This window comes from Curcuma longa, chromosome 3, assembly GCF_044706935.1.
Source record: "Curcuma longa cultivar G26 ecotype Majalengka, Jawa Barat chromosome 3, ITB_CL_G26_1.1, whole genome shotgun sequence".
NCBI classification, from domain to species: Eukaryota; Viridiplantae; Streptophyta; class Magnoliopsida; order Zingiberales; family Zingiberaceae; genus Curcuma; species Curcuma longa.
This window is the reverse complement of record NC_133863.1, coordinates 12,170,223-12,186,667: the sequence shown is the minus strand read 5'-3', so window position 1 is coordinate 12,186,667 and position 16,445 is coordinate 12,170,223. Positions and strand designations below refer to the sequence as shown.

Here is a 16,445-nt window from a genome sequence, read left to right as displayed (position 1 = left end):
CGCACTTAATAAATTGTGGAGATTGAGCAAAGGATCACTCTGCTCTCTGCCCTTCCTTTCTGCGCTTCCTACTATTCCGTCCATCAATCTCCAGATCTTCCTCCATTGAGCCATCAAAGAGTCGACGCTGTCGCTGACCGGATGGATATGGGGAAGGGCGGCGAAGGAAGCGGAGATGCGGCCAGGCAGAAGAGAACATGGCGGCGAAGTTGGTCCCTCGACGCTGGAGATCCAACCTTTCCATCTGCCGCCTCGGGGTGGTCGTGCGAGGATGAAGGCCGTTGGCATTTGCAGCAGTGATGTTCACTATCTCAAGGTTAGGTTTCCTCGTAGGGTTCTTTATCTCGTCTAGTTCACCCTTTTCTCTTAATCTTCGATACAAATATACTGCTTGCCAGTATGTATCGAGTTCCTCAGAAGTCGGAAAATCGACGTCAAACCTCTGATAACTCACAGATTTGGATATTCGCAGGAGGTGGTAGAAGCATCCGAAGTCGGTGCTAGCGGATCAGCTCAACCTCTAGATGTCGAGAGACTGTTCAGTTTTAGTCGCATTTTGAGATGTTGCATCAAATCTGGTTTGAGCGATGTAACAAATTAAGTCTCCGAAACAAATTTCGAACCTTCACTTGAAACTTCAACTTCGTTTCAATTCGAAGTTCTTAACTAATTAAAAAAAAGTTTTAAAAAATATTTTCGGGTCTTATTTGATCCGGTTGCGGGTTTCTAAACACCTCGTGGTTGCGTGCTGTGTCCCTGCACGAATCGCGTTGTTTATCGTGTCCCGACACTGCTTTGCTAAATACCGGGGGAAAAAACCTTTTTCGCCGCCAAAGCTCCATGGGAGGAAATGGAGCCATCATCGCTTCTTCTGGTCCCCAAGAACAAGAAGCTAAGCTCAGCTACTTCCTCCAATGGCTACAGGTCTGTCCCTTCCCTCTCTCTCCCTCTCTTTCTCTCCTTCTCTAGCTTTAAGTTTGGTGAAGTTGCAATTTTGCAATCGGATGGTAGGCCAACGGAGGAGAGCTGCGAGGCTGTAGTATCCGTTACTGCGGATCAGAGAAGGGCTTCGGCGTATACTCCACCGCTGGCAATAATGGTGATGGTAATGATCTCGAGTTCTCATCTAGGTTTTAAGCGAACTTGTGTAGGGATTCTGATCTGAAACGAATTGGCAGGTATCGTCATGGTCGTTCCGCTTGATTTGGCCATCACGCCGATGAGAGTACTCCAGGATCAGTTCGTCGGCCCTAGATGTAGGGCCTTGTTCGAGGAAGGCGACGTCGATGACCGTTTTCTGGTGATGGTTTTTTTGGTGGTGGAGCGATTGCGTCCGAACTCAGTGTGGAAGCCGTGAGGACTCAATCTATCATTAAAAAAAATTGACTTTTTTAGTTGAAAAAAATCCACCTTTCTGTTATTGATGTTCTTTTCCTATTTGGAAAAACATGATCGTGGTGAATTTCTTCACAAGCACGAGATAAAGTCGCAAAAGTCGCATGTGTTTCCTCAGTGTGCATGTGGCTTTTGTTGCCTGATTCAGGTTCCATTGCAGGTATTTTGACTTGCTTCCGAGCACCTTTGGGAGCACTATATGGTTCTCAGAAGATGAGCTTGCTGAATTGAGAGGGACAACCTTGCACCGAGCCACATTAGTCCAGGTACTTGAATGTTATAGTACCATCTTAAAAGCTAGAACTGCATCTTATTACATCATTAAATTTCTAGAAATTAGAATTTAGATCTGTTGGTTATATAGGACTGTTTCTTTGACTGCAGAGGAAACAATTGCTAGCATTATTTAATGACAAGGTCCGAAGCCTAGTTGAAGAGCTTTTGCATTGTGATGAAGGTTTTGATAGGTGGGTTAGATGGTCTGAATTGGAAAAAAGTTCGACTTTCCTTCAATAGATTTTTGAAGCATGCAATATTTACATAGTACTCAAGACTTGAGATTATACTATAGTACTCAACCAAATACATGCATATATGGTGCATCCTCATAATTATTATAAATGTCCTCAATTTTATTCAGAGTTCAAAGCTCAACTTTGGTAACTATTTGATGCCTCTCTTCTTCCTAAACCTTCTCTGTATGCTACACTATGGCAATAATTTTTAGATGAATCTTGAAAATACATAAATTTTTTTATTATTGCATTGATTTGACTTTGGAGTCTTAAACTTCTATAAATTTCATGGATAAGATGCTCATATGGTCAAATGTAGTTGATAGAATTGTTGTTTCTTCTTGTTAGCCACTTCTTGTTTCCATCTCTTATTCTACTGAATTAAGGATGTTTGTTTCTTCTTGTTAGCCACTTCTTGTTTCCATCTCTTATTCTTCTTTCAGTAAAATATTTGTTATATGAATTTTTTATATCATAATAATGATATCAATTGGCCACTAATAGTTTTGTTTCTAATGAACATGTGTGCTCTCTACTAAAATATCCACACTAAATTGTGGTTTATATTTTAGCCAGATTAACTAGGGATGCCTAAAAGTTGTCAAAATTTTAGTATTTTCTTTTGGCTTTGTTCTTTGATTTCTTTCTGTGATTTGATGTCGCATAGTTCTAATGTTCAGTATCCTTTCAACTTCTTGGCAGAGCTACCGAAGTGCAATTTGAAGATTTCCTTTGGTATGCATTTTAAGATTCTTATATGATGTCACTAATTTTTTTTATACTCAGACTTAAAACATTTTTTTATGTTGTTGCTCAAGTACAGGGCAAATTCCATATTCTGGACTAGGGCTCTGAACATTCCATTTCCTCATTCTTACGTATTTCCTGAGCCAGCCAAGGTGCTAGGCAATAATTCTTCACTTAATAGCAGTGAAGTGGGTACTAATACATCTGAAATTCCTGGTAAAACATCTGTCCATGAACAGAATGGGCAAACTGAGGTGTTAGTTGCTTCTAATCCATTTTATGCTATAGGAAAAGAATGTGCAATTAATATGTAGTTTTTTAAAATTGTATTTCACTACAGGGGGTGCATATGTTAGATGGTGTTAAGGATAATGACAAGGCTGATGAAACTTCAAAAAATAAAGGTGCAGAGACTGTCTGGGTAGAGGGACTTATTCCTGGAATTGACTTTTGTAACCATGGTATGTCAAAATCCCATAGCTATCAACAAATTCTATCAATGTTCAGAAGTCAAGCATAATGATTTCTGTGAATAGATTTTAGGAACACTTTTCCGCATTCACTGTTTACAACATATACTGGAGTTTAGTTTCTTGTTTGTTAACCTTAATTATTTTCCAAATGGCTGCATAGTATAAACTATGAACTGCACAAGACTACCATAACGTTGGGAGAGTTTATTGCTGTGGGCTTTTCACGTTATTTACACACTTGTATTATTATATACTCTTGTTCAATGCTGCAAAATTAGTATGATGGCAACCTTTGCACATTTTTCTGCATAATTGTTTCACGTGCGAATATTATCTCCTTTCAGGTTTGAAGGCAGGTGCAACTTGGGAGGTTGATTCCACTGGAGATGTAACTGGAATTCCTGCCTCAATGTATCTCACACTTGGTAAAGTGTCATTTATATGCTAATATAACTTTTAAAGCTCTGTGAAATTTTTGTCTTAGTAATTTTGTAATATTTAAAGTTAATTTGCTCTCTTTCTCCTTGCTTACTAACTGAGAGTTTTTTTTTTTTCAATTCAGGCATGCAAACCATAATGCATTAGAAAATCTTATATTTCTTTCACAAGTTGCTAATAACTAATAACCAGCCCAGTATTTATCTATTTGACATGCACATTGACATCTGATCATTATTTAATTTTCTGTCTTTGCAAAAGCTGATCAACAGAGCTTTGAAGATGGGAAAGAGATATGCATCAGCTATGGTAACAAAGGCAATGAGGTAAATAGTTTGTGTTAGGCAACAAGGTAATGCTTTATCTGTTTGATGCCATGTTAGATACAACTATTTGAAATTGTCTATACCATGACTACTATTCTCTTAAATCGCTTTCAATTATCTTAGCTAGACTTTTTTTGATCTCCTTTTATATCTTACACCTCAACTTTATCTGTTCCACTTGTTTTTCAACATGTTCATTCATGTGTCTCATGTGCTGTGTATGTTTTAAAACTTTATCTCAAAGAAAATGTTAAAAGTTAAGAATACAGTGGCTTTTGAATCAGATGGAACAATCTTCTGTTCTCACTTTACTGAATCAATTTCTTTCCTTTTATATCAAACTAGTAAATTTATAATTTGGTCAGCATTGTTGTTTACTTGCAGGAACTGTTGTATCTTTATGGATTTGTTCTTGACAACAACCCAGATGACTATCTCATGGTAGAGAAATATTTATTAGTATATTATGCAGCTAAATTTTTTTCCAAGTTACTCATTCTCTTGTCAAACTCCTCCATGCCATTTACTTTATTCATTAATGCTGTTGCATTTTAACATACTTTACCATAGACACATCATTTTTTGCTCGTTTATGCTTTCAGGTCCATTATCCCATGGAAGCATTACATAATGCTCCATTATCAAGTAGCAAAGCAGGGCTTTTAGAAGCTCAGGTATTCAAGATCTGAAATAAATTTCTTAGAATGCAGGTTATGAATAGCTTTCTTATGAATGACATAACTAGGAAAATGCTCTTAGTTTAAACTGCCTTATTCCACTTCATGAGTTACAAATCATGATTACATAATCTCTACCGCTTGTGATTATTCATACTGTATTTTAGAGGAGCCATAGTCTTCATGTTATGCAATCGTTATTGGCTCCTAGCTCGAGTCATGCCAGTTGTTATTAAGATTTTAATAAAATATGTTTTGTTTTTGGGGAAAATAAATGGACGCTCAGTATCTTCATAATATCATTTTCCATCTAAAAGTTGGCAAACCATTGGATTCAATTTGTTCATTTTTTTATTAATCTCTTCACAAGCTATCAAGAAAATGTAGCAAATTTTATTCCCTTGTTGTCTGGTATATCTTCCGTTTTGCTTACGATTTTGTTCTTTCCCTGCAGAAAGCTGAACTTAGATGTCTCCTACCTAAAAGTTTACTTGATCACGGTTTCTTCAGTGAAAAATGTCAAGACAGTACAAAAAGTCTGGCTGGCCAGACCTATAACTATAGTTGGAGCGGAGAGCGTAAAGTTCCTTCATATTTGAGCAAGTTAGTTTTTCCTCAAGAGTTTCTTGTGGCTTTACGGACGATTGCAATGCAAGAGCATGAGCTTAGGCAAGTTACTTCGTTACTAGAAGAGGTAATGATATAATGGCGGAAACTCTTTGGTTTCTTGATGTTGTGCAAATAACTAGGGACAGAAAGAGCTTAGAGGTAGAGGAAAAAATCTTTAGAAAAAGGATAAGGAAAGTATTCCTTAGTCTATCTTCCCTTTTGACCCTTTGAGAGGAAAAGAAAGAGGGCAAGAATCTTAAATTTTAACTTTTAAAAAAATAGATTTGAAAAAATAATAATTTTGGATATATTGATTTGAAAAATAAACCATTTGTTTCTATTACCCTTTGATTTCCTTTCCTCTTTTCTGTTGGCAGCTTGGCACGGCTGGAGAAGAGAGACAACCATCTGATAAAGATGTTGAAGCAGCTGTATGGGAAGTATGTGGGGATTATGGAGCGTTGGAGCTGCTTGTTGAACTTCTCCGCACGAAGTACTCTAAATCTTACTCCACATTTTTTGAGCTTGAATCATGGTTTAAATCATAGTTGTCAAAATTGGGGTTGGAATCGTGATCGTGATAGAATAGTTTAAAAAATTCAACCTTTTTTCTCTCTTGATTTTCTTAGTAGCATACTGTCATCTCATGTTGTAATTAATTTTCTAGTATGAATACAATTACAAGTTGTAAATTCTCAAATTTGGGCCTAAATTTTCTTCTTATATCTGTTCTTCTTCTATGTTTCCAAGAATGACAGAACTTGAGGAGGGATCCGGAACAGAAGACTATGATGATGAAATCCTCGCAAACTCAGTCACAGAGCTTCAAGATTTCGAGAGGTATGCTGACCTTATTTCTAGTGGCGTCACGATTCACCACAAGTATTAATTATCATTCATCAATTTGACTATGAATTACCTCTGGAATTCAAGATTACGCTGCTTTATTTATTTTTTTTTTTGAATAGAGAGTTCTTTCTTTTAGCACTTTGAGCTCTGGTTGATGACACATACTCGCCACTTATACTCCCGCTTGATGGAAGATACAAATTATTGGCTTGTGGATGATATCCTTCCACCAAACTTCACACAACCTTTTCTATTGAGACATTACAGGAGCAAGATGAGCACGACACAGGAGAAATCGATGACGACGATGAGCAGAACACGGCGGTCTTGCGTGGTGTATAGAAAAGGGCAGAAGCATCTCACAAGCCTCTTTCTGAGAGAAGCTGAACAAGCTCTGGAGTTGTGTGCAGCTGAACATTCATAACTCGTAAGAAATGCCGCAATACAATGAGCTACTGACTCAAATAAGATTAAACTCTGCTGTTTTCCCCTTCTCTCTAGATATGTGAACATCGAAATATAGCTGTGATGATCTTCATTGTTGATCGACTAGTGATTTGTTCGACGACACTTAATTGAATCTATGAGTTGTTTATTTGGGATTTTTGTGTGTCAAAAATTGCAAAATTTTGAATCATTTCCTGTTTAAAAATATTTTATAAAATTTTCAAATCGTCTTAGAATATAAATGCTTAAATTACTTAACTGATAGTTAAGAGTGAACGATGTGGCATTTTAAAAAATATCATAAATTGCACGTGCAATGCACGTGCCTTCGTGGTCTACGATTTATTTCACCCCATCCGCCGCCCGACCACTCACATCTGCCGGTCGTGCGACAGAAGAAGAATCCCCGGCGACGACGAATAAGATGCTTGCGATTCGTCCGACGCGCTTTCCTTCGCCCTATTCGGTGTCGTGTTCTCCGCCGCGGAGGACGCTGCCCACCCCCCTCGTCCCCGCACCTCGCCGGCGTCCTCTCCCCTTCGTCGTCGCCGCTGCCGGCCAGCGTGAAGATCGGCGGATCGGTGAAGATGACTACCACTCCACTGTTCGATCACTCAACTCCCGTGGTCGCCACAAACCTAGAAAGTCTCTCGGTCAGGTAGTGGTGTCTTCCGTCAAAAAGGAAGGCGAGAGGGTTGTATTCTTTGATCTTTTAAGGATTGATTCGATTTTTTTTTTGTCTTATTTTTCAGCATTATATGCTGAACTCGAGTATAAATGAGGAGCTTGTTAATGTCGCTGACGTTGGAGAAGGAGATGTGGTGCTCGAGATCGGCCCGGGAACTGGTTCTTTGACCAATGTTCTGATAAATGCCGGAGCAATGGTGGTCGCTGTCGAAAAGGTTGGGAACTCTTCGCTTCTTGTGACTTTAGTAAACTCTATAGATGTTGGCTCTTAGCTTATTGTGGCTTAAAATGCTTTGGTATCAGCATTCAGCGAATATAATTAACCCACACGATTTTCTCATCGTCGTTTCTGTATATAAAGGAGAATTTGATCGTTCATTTTCACATAATCTCATATGTAAATCCTAACTCAATTGAAATGGGATTCAGCTGAGTCTTTCTCTAATCAGCTAAACCTCAATTTTACAATTCATCAGTTATATATATGATTATCACACGTAACCCATGAATTCATTGAGCTTGTAAACAAGCTTCTTTGGAGCATAAGAATGAGCATATTGGCAAGATCATAATAGAGGTTGTTCACAAGCATATAAATGAGCATGTTCTACACAAGTTGTGTACCCGCATCTAAACAAGCTGCTCCTCTCAATTGCAACCCTATTGTATTTGTTGTATGCATGCATATATCTTTGTACATGTATGCTATGCATGCATATTTTGAATTCGAAGTTGTAGTTAGGATGCTTTGTTTGCTTGCTATCATCTTCAACCCCTTTCTTCAATATCTTACAATTTTTAGTGTACTTTGTGGTGTTGATAATCTACCAATACTACCATTACTGTTCTGTTTCAGGATCCACATATGGCCCTTCTCGTTCAAGAAAGGTTTGGTGCTACTGGCCAATTATTGGTAATCTGATTTACTTTACACTTTTTAGAAAACATCACTTGAAAGTTGTTCGTCTTATTTTTCTTTGCATTGTTATTTCTTTGGAGATGTTTATCATTGTATTCCTATAGTGACCCAAACTTTTGTCAAAACTTGAATCAATGTTGCATCTGTTTCTGGATAAATTTTATCATGTGAGATGAATATTTGACTCTGTTGTTTGCTCACCAGATCTGCTAGAAAGTTTCTGTTGGCTTACCTATGCATAGCCTCATAGGTTGGAACCTTTTTAACTTAGATGAACAATTGGAGATATCCTGTTACTCTGAGTCTTTTGAAGTCTTGCCTATGCAAGATGATGAACATTCATGCTTCATGGTTCGCCTAAAAACTGATTTTCTGAATATGTAGTTATTAACACTCTTTGAGACAGGCCATCATTGGAATTCAAGTTTCTAGTTGGTACGATAGATCCTTGTACATGGTTTTCAACTTGGAACTAAAACAGATTCCTAATTAGGAATAGTTCAGTTCAGTTTTCAGTTTCTCATTATGCTTGAAGGTTTTGATTCAATTAATCAAACCGAATGCCTATGAGATGGAAATGGAACCACAAATTACTCTTGATGTAGCTACCAATATTATTTGATAATGACCTAATCAAAATCCTTAATGAGAAACATGATTGCATATTGATCCTCAAAATTCTATAATTGGCTGAATGTCTTGTTGATTAAAAAGTCTATTACAGTTAGTTGATGAATGCAGAGTTCTAAAAGTCAGAGATTAATATATCTTATCAAACTTCTATTGAGAATGTAGGTTCTTCAAGAAGATTTCACAAAATGTCATATATGTTCACATTTAACTTCATTTTTGGAGAAGAATCATATGGAAACAAGACCTGCATCCGCAAAGGTTATGATAGTTAAAACACAATTCTTTGTTTTTTGACAATGTATATCATGAAAATTTCTGATAATCGATTGGAAAGTCATCCTTGGCATTTTCTTTTCTCCTTGCAGGTGGTTTCAAACTTGCCTTTTAATATAAGTACTGAGGTTATAAAGCAGCTTCTTCCAATGGGTGATATCTTTTCTGATGTTGTCCTTTTGCTTCAGGTAAGTTCTGAACCTATTTGCATCACTTAAAAACCTCTTGTAGCTTTTTATTGCCTTAGGAACTCAAACATGTATCCCTTATATAAATTACCAACCTTTTTTGCTCTTCAATGTATTTCTTAGGTTGATGAATGATCTCAAAAATGATAATAATACTGCAAAGGCGTACTATGGATTGTGTTTCATCATATTTCTACTGCCTCTGCTGCCCGTTTTCATAAAAAACTTAGCGATTTTCAACCAATCCATCTTGGATACTGTAGTAAACAATCTCTAACTGCCTGAAGCTAAAGGCAAAACATGTGCAAAATTTTTGATTTACTCTTCAAAAAAGCTTATCTACACCTTTTATCTTAGTACTGTGACTAATATGTTGTTTTGAACTAATTGCATGATTTGTAGGATGAAACTGCATCTCGTCTGGCAGAATGTTCCTTGCGGACACCAGAATATCGGCCTATTAACATTTTTGTGCAGTTCTATTCAGGTATGTTTTCTCCTCTCTTTTTTCTCTGAAGTGGATTCAGAAAGTTGGTGTTTACGAAAGCAGTGCATTTTTATGTTGAGATAATGAAGAGATGCACTTCCTTAGGCATGCAAGCTAGTCAAAAAAAAAAACAAGGAAAGGAAGAAAATCTGAAATAGTGACTGGAACAGATTCTGGTTTTGGGTATTTCTGTCCAGCTAACAGGCTTAAGCGGGGTTCAATTACATCGTAACTGAGATATGGTTAGGCTTTGCTAATAAATTAAGCACCACTCAAGGTTGAGTTCAGATTTAGGTAGACTGTGTGGACTAACAACTCAATGCTTTAGGTTCACTTGGTGATCTACCAGTGCCCTTGGTTAAGGTACCTCTTAATTAAGATTTGGTTGGTATTTGGTAGGAGTGTTAGAATGTAATTCAAATTTGGGCTCAAATTAGAGTAATTTCATGACTCCAGTCTGCATTGCTGTTACTCCAAGGAACTTTTTTGTCAGATTACAATTGAACTTGAAGGGTCTATGACATCCCTAAAAACTTATCTTGCCTTGAATTGTGTTTATATTTTATAATCAATTCATCTCTAGTTAGTTTCTGACAAAAGTGTACTGCCAATTTGGTACAGATCCAGAGTACAAATTCAAAGTTGAAAGAACTAATTTTTTTCCTCAACCTAATGTAAGTTCCTTATCTCAATATCTTACAAGCTTGCTACTAATATCTCTGCGTTTACGATAATTTGATTGGTGTTTCTATAGTAGATTCAACTAGACCTATATTGGAGTCTTTTTTTAGATCATTAAAACACTTAATAATGTCATGCAAAAAATGAATTGCTTAATAAAAAGGGCAACCCAGTGCGCAAAGTTCCCACTAATGTGGAGTTCTAGGAAAGGATTTATTGTACATAATCTTACCTTATATTGCAAGAGACTGTTTCTATGACTCGAACCCGTGACTACCAGATCACATGACTCCCCTTCAATGAATTGCTTAATTCACGAAAAATTAAATTCTAATATTATGTGTAATAAAATGTATAACTAAATATCTTAAGACAATTCTTAATGCACAAATATATAAAATCTAAACATAATAGTCATTCAATGCAATATAATTGAATGGCACCTTTCATTACTATTAGTACTGTTATAATTTATTGCTACATAAAATTTCTTGGAGTATATTACTCCTATTAGTTAGTATGGATTTTGTATATAATTGAATTTAGGTAAATAATATATAACTACAGTTTGGTCAGGTCGGATGAATTGATATTTTAAACTAGATATTCATATTAGACTCAACATCCAAATTCATTACATTTTAATTCTTAGGCTGGATCAGATATCAGAAGCATGTCTTATCATTTATGTTAATATAAAACTATACAAAATAATATAAAAGTTTATTTATATATATTTAGAAATAATTTTACATAAGATTAATTAATCCTTTTAAAAAGTTATGTTATGTGATACAAAAATATTGTTGAAATTATTAAAATAAATTTAAGTTGGTAATCCATATATGTTTGGGTGATCTTATATCATTTTTGAATCATGCATTTGATTGAGTTAGATTGTGTTGTGTTATATATTGAGAGCCTGGTGCACAACTTGAAATCCCTAATGCTTTGAGCTTGCAATGATGATTCTAGTAGGTTTCTTCTAAATGTTTTCATTTACACTAGAAATCAAACTTGATTTTGTTTCTTCTAAATTCTGTAGAAAAATGAATCTGTTATGAGTCTCTTCATGAGCGTCTACAACATATTTCTTACTCCTTTGCTATTTGATGCTTTGCAGGTTGATGCTGCCATTATTAAATTTAGACTAAAGCAAAGTGCAGAATATCCCTTGGTTACTTCACGCAAAAGCTTCTTTTCAATGGTTCGTTTGCGTTCTTCTACCTTTTCAATTTCCTTTCTTTCCAAATCATGTTTCCAAGAACGTATTGTTGAGCTCCAAGATTCCTGATCTTAACTGATGAATTTTGTTTGAGCATTATTATCATAACACATATATATTCTTCTATAATATTAAGAGCTTATTTGATCCAAATCAGCTACCATCAGATCATAGTAGAACTTGGGAAAGAAAAAAAAAAAGCTGAATTGATTTGTGATTCCATGAACAATCTACTTTTTTATTTGTTTCCTCGTTCTGAGGATATGATTTTATTGATGCTGCTTATGCTCCTTTCATCAAAAACTCTGCTAGTTGTTCTCCTTGATAGATTTTTTCCCCCATTATAGTGCATTTGGTTCACGAATTGGAATAGTTATTCTATGGAATGGTATAGACAGAAATAGAATAAGAATAAATGTTCCTTAGTTTGGTTTGTAAAAGAATAGATATGGAATAATTATTCGTATGTTTGATTTATAGAATTTTATAAAGGATAGACAATAAACGGTTTTCACAATGATAAGATATTTTGTGTGACTCACCTTGCCTAATCGGCCTACTCAGCTCAATTGACACGTCGTCCGGTTGGTCTGCCTTCCTGGTCTCTTGTCTCGAACAGGTCGGTCATTCCAATCATCCCATTGAGCTCTCTAGGTCTGGTTGGTCCATTTCGCCCATGAGCTCTTCTACCTTGTTGGGTTTGGTTCATCTGGCTCAATTGCCCTGCTCGATCAACTGAACCATTGAATTGTATGACCCACCTAGCTCCATCTGTTTGACAAATTTGGTGTGGTTCACAATATATATATTTTGGAAGCCTTTTATGGAAGCCTAAATGATTTGAATATTTATTACTTATAAATAATAGGAAATTACAATTCCCATAGAATCAGTATAATCTAACTTTGTTTCTACAATTAAACATAGGAATGCTTATTCCATTTGAATTAACAAAACTAGTATTCCTACAAACCAAATATATTGCCAAAAGGAACATAAAAAGTTTCCTGTGACCTTTCATCTGTTTTCCTAGATAAGTTCTGCTTTCAACGGCAAGCGCAAAATGCTGCGGAATTCACTGCAGTGCATATCTCCATCTGATCAAATTGAGGCTGCTTTAAGCAGCATCGGTCACCCAGTCACGGTATGTAACTACTCATGGTACCTCTTGCGCCTTTTTTTCTCCTATTCATCTTCTGCTAATGTTTTGCATAAACCCTGTTTGCACCGCGCCCTCTTGAATAAAAATGCAGGCCAGACCTGGAGAGTTAACTATGGAAGACTTTGTTAACTTGCACAACTTAATTGCAAAAGTTTAGCTACTTCAACCTTGTTGACTATCGATGGAGGTGCCTCCTGGCATCAAGACGGCCACACCCGATGGTTGCTTGCACCTTCATGACATCAATCCGAAATACGATAAACTAGGTTTAACTTTGTGCCAACCATTGTTTGCCACATGGAAAGAGTAAGCGAATGAGCTGATGCTGCTGCATTTACTCCGTCTCGTAAACATGGATAATGTTTTGCCATTTGTTTCTCAGGGTTTCTGCAAGATCACCATTCCACATGGCGAGTTTTCAGATATAGAAATTAGCAAGGTGAAGTATATGCCGTATCAAATGGGTAGAATAATGGTTTCGTAAACCTCCCCAGTCGATATGGTAAACTCAAGGTCTGATCTTCCAAGTGGAGATTCTTGGAAGCTAATGGCGACGCTGGATCTCAACAATTGTGTTCTTATTTAAAACATGTCTTATGGTAGCACAAAAATGCATTTGAATGACTTGCATTTTAGCTCCTGATCTAATTTGAATTGGCAATTTTGATTTGGTTAAATCGCAGAAATCTCCCTACGTAAAACATAATCTATTAACATGTAAAAGCATGGAAGAATCTCACATTTTGGGAGTGGTAATGGGCGTTCGAGAGTAGGCATTCATGGATATATGGCTCATTTGAGTCGAGCTTGGGTTTTGGGCGCTCACTCATATTATTCGTGGGTTTTGGGCCCCACGATACTTGGCACGTGGCCTTGACCTTTTGGCTAAATACGAAGTTTTTAACCCTACTGAATACTCCTGTTCATTGTCTTCTCGATGGAATCCAGTAACAAATAAGGCAATCTTGCTCTTCTCGACTAGATCATTCTCACGATTAGGTTTTGGAAATATGATTTTTTTTATTGTGGCTCTTCTCTTTTTTAAAAAATTATCAATAGGTGCTGAAAGACCATGGGGAGAGAGAGAGTCGACTATAACAATAGACAGGACGAGAAAAATAGATTTTAAGTGACGGGCTGACATACATATGGTAGGTTATTTGTGATGGGGAAAAATTCCTTATTCAATATAGCATAACTTTCAGCACAAAATGTCATTATGAATAACATCGAAGATATCAGGAATGGAGGAAAGATGGTTCATTTATTTAGTTATTTTTGAATCTCAAATGCAGTGCGTCTACTACACTTGACTCGAAATAGTTAGGATTAATATGGCCTGCTGATGATCATGATGTTTATTCTAACTACTAACTGGCTTATGAATACACGGAGAGAAATCAATAAAACATTTAATGAAATCCTTCCTCTTAATTAGTACGTAATCAACTCTCCTTCATACTCAAGCATCTTCAAGGCTTTTATCACATGCAAAAGAGACGTACGTTATATTAGGGCAAAAGTCTTCCGTGATTTATCTCTTCGAGAATGTGTGAGGCTATATCTTTTTCTCCCTTTTGCCAGAATGTTCAGGCTTTTGTGAACTTACAGTCCCTTGTCTCCGCTATGAAGCTCAGAAGGGCACTGCAGTCGACAAATAGGGAGACAAAGCCGAGGAAAGTAATGCCAGGGAGTGAAAATTGCCTTCTAACTGGTAATCTTATCAAGAACATAACTGGAGAGATTGTGATGGTTGCAGCTCTGAAGCTTCTTGATCAAATTGATCAAAAACTTAAACACTAGCTGATACTGTAACTTGCAGTTCTTTTGGTTCAGGATAGGATAATATAGGATCAAAACTAGCGTGCAACTTTTATAATTTGCTTTTGCAGAAGTACAAGAGCCTAAACAGAATATTTCTTTTACCCAAATGGAAAATAACAGCAAGCAGTCCATTGATTGTCGATAAATTTAGGATTACAATAAACAGCAGGTAAGAGGAAATTGATAGAACAGTACCATTTTCTAGACCTAATGAAGAAATGTCAGCCGGTCATGTTGAACATAATTTGATGAAGAATTTGGATTACCAACTGCATCTATTAATTAAACTAACAGCAAAACAGCGAGCAGAGTTTCGATCAGCATACCTAAACCTTCACGAATCGGCCGAGGTGAATCGGACTTGGCTGGGACTGAGCCTGAGCCTGAGCCTGAGCCTGTGCCTGAGTTGGACGATCCTCCAGTGACCGGCGCTGGCGCCGGGCTGCCGGATGCGCCGGAGGTGGCAGGGTGCACCATGACTCGCACGATGAGGCGCTGCCCGGCCTCGCAGTGCCCCGACGCGCCGCTGATGAAGTAGAAGAAGCCGTAGCGGTCGAAGCGGAAGGTGGTGTTTCCGTTATCGAAGAGGACAAGCGGATCTGCCGCGCTGCACTCGCCGTACGCCTCCCGGTCGACAACCGCCACCGAGTCATTCTTGTATTTGAAATCTAGAACGACAAAGAAGGAAAAAACAGATTTAAGTATCGAATCGTTTGGATCTCTGAGATGAAGCAGACGATGTCTCCCCTTTCCAATCAAATAGTATTCAAATTGGTAATCAATTGGGATAAAACTAAGACATCTGGATCGTATTCGAAATATGGAAAGGAAAAGAAAAACAGATCAAACAATCGAATCATTTGGATCTCTAATATGAATCGAGAGTTTTCTTCACCTTTTCGCTCAAACTTTATGCAAATTGATGATTAATCGTGAGGGAAGTAAAATTTTCCAGATTCAAACAATTCAGTCATTGCAGGAAACGTCGTGGTCAAAATCTATAAAAGTATCTAAAGAAAATCAAACTACAGAGATCATTTGGATATCTGATAATAACTAGAAGATTTCTGGAAATCGGTGATAAGTCGAGATTGGAAATAAAGATTATCAGGATCAAACAATCGAGTTATTGCGAAAACCATCACGTTTGAAATCTAGGAAGGAGACGAAAACACACCAAACTATCAAATCACAAGATCTGAGAGATGAATCGGGAGTTTTCAAATTGAATCCAAGTCGGTGAAAACCCGAGATGCAAGTATAATAAAACACATCAAACTATCGAATCACAAGATCTCTGAGACTTTGGAAATAGAAATCGAATGAACTCACAGAGAGAATCGCCGACGTGGAAGCGCTCTCGCATCGCCCAGCGATTGTAGTACTCAGGATCATCGACGGCGGCAGGTACGACCCAGCCGCGGGGGCCGCCAACGTGGAACTCGAGGCCGGCGACTGAGAGAAGGGAGGAGATCGAGAGGAGGAGGAGGAAGAAGGAGATGCGAGCGAGATCTTCCATGGCGGAATTGGAGTCCTCTTCTTCGTCGTCTCTAGCGTGATCGGAAATTCGCCAAAACGGTTCGAAATTTAAAAAGGCGCGGAAAGGGAAGTGGGCGGTTGAGTTCGTTACGGGGCGCTTCGTCTTCCGCTTCAGCTACGCAGGCACGTGGCGACTTGATATTGGAGCATTGTGGCGTGGAGAAACATGGCCAGCTGTCGAGATCGTGTTTTGAATTTTATGTCGCAGCTCTAAATTTAAAGTCACTTTGACAGAATTCCAAAGATAAAGAGAAGTTAAATCAGAATTAGAACAATAAATGAATATGAATAGAAGAAAACCCAGACTCAGGAACAAGGAAGAGCAAAATGTCGAACACTGGCACTAGACTT

At 37.4% G+C, this 16,445-nt stretch overlaps 3 protein-coding genes across 5 annotated transcripts; 2 read left to right on the top strand and 1 right to left on the bottom strand.

Annotated features, from left to right (window-relative positions):
• Positions 1 to 820: 820 nt before the first annotated feature.
• Positions 821 to 6,623, top strand: LOC141824307 (uncharacterized). Its single transcript, XM_074711569.1, has 16 exons — positions 821 to 924; positions 1,012 to 1,105; positions 1,179 to 1,353; positions 1,556 to 1,661; positions 1,780 to 1,862; positions 2,613 to 2,645; positions 2,734 to 2,911; positions 2,998 to 3,118; positions 3,475 to 3,555; positions 3,830 to 3,894; positions 4,279 to 4,335; positions 4,497 to 4,568; positions 5,026 to 5,265; positions 5,558 to 5,673; positions 5,931 to 6,020; positions 6,297 to 6,623. The coding sequence occupies exons 1-16, from the start codon at positions 841 to 843 to the stop codon at positions 6,451 to 6,453; spliced, it is 1,752 nt and encodes a 583-aa protein (XP_074567670.1). The 5' UTR covers positions 821 to 840; the 3' UTR covers positions 6,454 to 6,623.
• Positions 6,624 to 6,900: 277 nt separating this feature from the next.
• LOC141824356 (ribosomal RNA small subunit methyltransferase, chloroplastic) lies at positions 6,901 to 13,402 on the top strand. 3 transcript variants are annotated; one of them, XR_012601430.1, is made up of 11 exons: positions 6,901 to 7,134; positions 7,229 to 7,378; positions 8,020 to 8,076; positions 8,878 to 8,973; positions 9,081 to 9,176; positions 9,579 to 9,663; positions 10,285 to 10,337; positions 11,468 to 11,551; positions 12,603 to 12,713; positions 12,823 to 12,997; positions 13,114 to 13,402. XR_012601430.1 is itself a non-coding variant. In XM_074711627.1 (10 exons), the coding sequence occupies exons 1-10, from the start codon at positions 6,901 to 6,903 to the stop codon at positions 12,886 to 12,888; spliced, it is 1,032 nt and encodes a 343-aa protein (XP_074567728.1). In that variant the 3' UTR covers positions 12,889 to 13,402. The 3 variants fall into 3 exon arrangements, 1 of the variants encoding a protein (XP_074567728.1); XR_012601429.1 differs by having other exon boundaries at positions 12,823 to 13,037; XM_074711627.1 differs by having other exon boundaries at positions 12,823 to 13,402.
• Positions 13,403 to 14,837: 1,435 nt separating this feature from the next.
• On the bottom strand, positions 14,838 to 16,074 carry LOC141823703 (early nodulin-like protein 5). The gene is made up of 2 exons (XM_074710962.1): positions 15,888 to 16,074; positions 14,838 to 15,223 (listed from the first exon to the last, which is right to left on the bottom strand). The coding sequence occupies exons 1-2, from the start codon at positions 16,072 to 16,074 to the stop codon at positions 14,838 to 14,840; spliced, it is 573 nt and encodes a 190-aa protein (XP_074567063.1).
• Positions 16,075 to 16,445: the final 371 nt, after the last annotated feature.